General features: G+C 33.8%; 1 protein-coding gene across 3 annotated transcripts; it reads right to left on the bottom strand.

The window, feature by feature from the left end:
- Nucleotides 1–1,325: 1,325 nt before the first annotated feature.
- LOC111892227 (protein IQ-DOMAIN 24) lies at nucleotides 1,326–3,273 on the bottom strand. 3 transcript variants are annotated; one of them, XM_023888323.3, is made up of 4 exons: nucleotides 3,169–3,247; nucleotides 2,737–2,811; nucleotides 2,342–2,614; nucleotides 1,326–2,166 (listed from the first exon to the last, which is right to left on the bottom strand). In XM_023888323.3, exons 3-4 carry the CDS (start codon nucleotides 2,543–2,545, stop codon nucleotides 1,573–1,575), a joined length of 798 nt encoding a protein of 265 aa, XP_023744091.1. In that variant the 5' UTR covers nucleotides 2,546–2,614; nucleotides 2,737–2,811; nucleotides 3,169–3,247; the 3' UTR covers nucleotides 1,326–1,572. The 3 variants fall into 3 exon arrangements, with proteins under 3 accessions (XP_023744091.1, XP_042756257.1, XP_023744155.1); XM_042900323.2 differs by having other exon boundaries at nucleotides 2,737–2,867; nucleotides 3,169–3,238; XM_023888387.3 differs by lacking the exon at nucleotides 2,737–2,811 and having other exon boundaries at nucleotides 3,169–3,273.
- Nucleotides 3,274–3,975: the final 702 nt, after the last annotated feature.

Here is a 3,975-nt window from a genome sequence, read left to right as displayed (position 1 = left end):
TAACTGACAAGCTTTCAACCCTAATTGTCTAAGTTCTACCATAAGAGATTTACATTCCATTAAACGATGGAACTTGTTATGAGACTCATCTTTCATCACCTTCGCTGGTGTCATGCTCAAGTTGTGATTATGTGTGTCATTAAATGATTCCACCAACAATTTCTCATCCTTTTGCCTTGTAATTTGGAGCATTGTTTGGCATCCAATTCTAACATCTCTACGACGTTTTTTTTTTCTCATTTGCAATTGAAACATTTTTGTTTGAAACCTTCTTTGTTGCATATGTATGTCTTCCGATAAGGCTTATTTGTTATCGTGTTTCTACATATGTCATCTTTACGTATACTAAAGTCATGTAAAAACAATTAATCAACATATGCATCATTGGGTGTATCGAAAACCTTTCCTAATATACTTTCATCATTAACTTCATCTTCGTCACATTCAATGTTCATATCGACATCTTGAAATTTTTTCATATTCATATGATGCTTCCACGAAATCATTTGTGTCAATATCTTCAGTTGTATGTAGTTCAATAGCTTGATCAGTTGCTTCAGTTTCAAACATTATGGTCTACACAAAACCACGATCCATGTTTCCAAATAAAAGATTAACACCATTTTGTTTACTATTAATTAGGATTGAAACATTATACGTAAAAATCACAATGAAAACCAAGAATAAAGAACTACAATAATTAATTACATTGGATATTTATCTTTCAGAAAAATCAGAACCACCAGCAACGTTGAGCTCTAAAAAACATCAATGTCAACTATAAAATCTCAAAACAAATAAGACTAAGCAACAAATTCCGAAATCAGGAAACAACAATCTCAAAGATTAAAATTCAAAAAACATGAAAAACAAAATAAATGTCTTATATTAATGTTTTAGAAAAATATTTGGAAGTGTTCTTAACCGAAAAACAAAGAATTTGTAGTTTTTTTTGAAGGCGGTCGATTTCATGAACCAGTTTCTTCAATGCGATATCTTTGAACAAATCCCATGAAATCCAATTTCTTGAAGTTTTTTTTAGTGAATTCTGTGAAATTCGATTTCTTGAATTAGAAGCTATATGAAAAAAATCCAATTCTTGAACCTTTTTTTTGTTCCCTGATTTAGGATTTAGGAATCTGATTTCAAGAAGCAAAGCTGTATAGAAAACTTTTTTTTTTTGAAACAGTGATCATCATAGAAGTAGTCGAAAATTAAGGAAGATGGGATCCCGATATTTTCATAAAAATAAGGAAATAAATTGAAACGTACCATTTTTATTTTTTCAAGGAAATTGCATTTTCTTTTTCAGCAAATTAAATCACTAATCAAAAATCATGTACTCATTTTATGATGGCATGGACTAAATGCAAAACAAAACCAAACGAATGGTCGAAGTTTTAAAAAAAAAGTTGAAGACCAAACATCTAGAGTCCCCCAAACCACAAGACCATTTGTGTAATTTACTCTTAATTAACACGCAGACTACCCCAAACCTCCATACCACAAGACCATTTGTGTAATTTACTCTTAATTAACACGCAGACTACCCCAAACCTCCATACGTAAGGACTAAGACATCCTATACTTTTTTAAATCTTCTGTCCGTTGCTTTTCTTCAAGTGTTTTTTCCTTTTTACGTAATTTGTCTTTTTTGTACTCCATATACACATTAAAATTCGAATTAAAAACATGAACCTCCTCCGCCATTTTTTCTAAATAGGTGTTGTATCCCGTTAAACCAACTGAAGAAGCTTTCTTTTTGGGATTTTCTTTAATTTCATCATCGTTGAGGTCAAATCCAACACAAGTATCCAAAAAAGTTGTATAGTTTAAGTCGGATGTTTTTGATTGTTTTGTAGCACCACTTGTTTTTAAATTTTCTTTCCAATTTGACTCAACATTCATAGGCAGTTCAGGCTCAGGCTCGGAGTTAGGTTTGGAGGCGGGTTGGGGCTGAGGTGGACCCTGTTCAGATGCTACAGCCATTGATATAGAAATTTTTCGTAGACTTTGTTTAGATTCTTTAGTTTTGGTGGAAATGACTAAATTGCCCTCGAGATTTGGTGCGCAGACTTGGGGTTGAAATTGTTTCCTAGCCAAATGACTGCGAATTTGAGCTTGTAGAAGTATGATGCCTGTGAGGGACAAAAATGTCCTACGAGCCTTCGCATGTAGTTTATTCACGTTAGTATAAGATAATGGGTTTAAAAAATTATTTTTTAGAATATTCCATTCCATTCCCTATTTGACTACTATATATCACATAACTAGGCAACAAATTGAAATTATTATAAAATAAAGAAGCATTTTTCCTTTCACAAAAACCAAAGAATATTACCAAATAGCCCCTGACAGCTGCCTGTGCTTTGCTAGCAGCTTGCTCTAGTATGATTGACTCATCTTCATTTTCAGTATTTAGCCCAATGGTACTTCTTGCAACTTCACTTGTACCATTCATTAGATTCACACTTGAAGTCTTCTCTAACTCTGTATGCTCTTCACTGGGATGTGTAACAAGAGGGACTGAGCTTGAAATCACCATGGAATCATTAACAAAATCGTTTGATGTTGCTTTAGCAGTAATGGAGGTCTTGTTTCCTAAAGTAGTATCCTTCAACAATGAAGAAATAAAGATCAAATTGATTTTTCATCAATCACTTAAAAGAATTATAAGTGATGGGTGTAAACAGATTTTTCTTGCTTGATAGAGATTAGATGTCGATGATCTTTTACCTAAAAGTATAGTCTGGATCAACTTTCCTTGAGACTTTCTCATTGTTGACAGATGGTGATTGGAACTGGTGTACCCTTCAAATTTATGCATAATTTAGGAAGAAGCTACTTTCTTATATTGTAGGAATTCACTTTGGGTTTCGTAAATTGGAAATTGGAGGAGTTATATGCAAACATCCATGGTAATTAAGTAATTAGGAACTTAAGCATTACAGTAGAGCACAGACATTTGAGAAGGTCGATCAGTGAAAACAAAAACATTTGGATAACATCATAAGTTCATAACATGTTCACGATTCAAATAAGACATCTTATAAAAATCGAAAACCAAATACAAACATCATACAAGTTTCTAAAATCCATCGAAAACTTCTTTATCGAAAACAAAAATTACGTTTTTGAACATAATGTAATACAGATCTGCAAATGTACCTGAAATCAGACAAACTCTCAAAATTCAACCCTAACTCGCCAATCGAGGAAAAAGAAAACACACAAAAAATCGACGAGAAAAATGAACAAGCGGATATATAACGGGTTGAAACTCGAAAGTTCAAATCAAAGGGGATTTTTTTACTTTAATTTTTTGATTAAATTAATTATTATCATACAACAAGGTGTGATGGCAAACAATTAAAAAGTTGCGATGCTAAGCCTTTTTGTATGGTAAAATTATTTTTTTTAAAGACTACATTCATAGATTTAGAGAATATAACATTGTTATGCATGATCCGTTGTATTCTATTAATAAGTTTCACTGCATCCGGCGCGAGGAAACCAAACGTATTAAATGCAAATGGTATGAACACGTATTGATTTTTTCATGCACGATTTCTCATGTTTGGTGACTTTACCTGTAGCAGCTTTTAAAGCAGCATGTCCCGCCGTGAAACCCCCAGCCCTTAAGCCCAGTAGAGGGGATACCCATGTAGGGTCCACACATGTGTGTTTCCCTCCGACCCATCCAAAAATCAAAATGTCAGCCGGTCTAAGGGTTGACCTTCCTTGTGTCGGGTCAGTCAAGAAATTCATAGGCGCCTCTTTCTTGGCGGAAACCCGGACATGCTTCAATATGTCAAACAAAACATCCTTAACCATATTGTGCTTATATTTGAACCCCGAGGGTTCTTTACAGTGAACTACATGCTCTCCAAAAGAGTCCACACATGTCTTGCGACACATCGGACATATCTCGTCAGCTAGGAATATTGGAATCAAGAGTCGATATTTGAGGATAGT

Source organism: Lactuca sativa, chromosome 3 (assembly GCF_002870075.4).
Source record: "Lactuca sativa cultivar Salinas chromosome 3, Lsat_Salinas_v11, whole genome shotgun sequence".
Classification (NCBI taxonomy): Eukaryota; Viridiplantae; Streptophyta; class Magnoliopsida; order Asterales; family Asteraceae; genus Lactuca; species Lactuca sativa.
This window is presented reverse-complemented; position numbering and strand designations above follow the sequence as displayed.

What these genes read in the sequence shown, in the direction of transcription:
- LOC111892227 (XM_023888387.3), bottom strand. Translation starts at nt 2,545, where the DNA reads ATGGTGATTTCAAGCTCAGTCCCTCTTGTTACACATCCCAGTGAAGAG. An exon ending in CAGCTGTCAGGGGCTATTTG is followed by an intron (nt 2,167 to 2,341) that starts GTAATATTCTTT and finishes CTACATGCGAAG; the next exon opens with GCTCGTAGGACATTTTTGTC.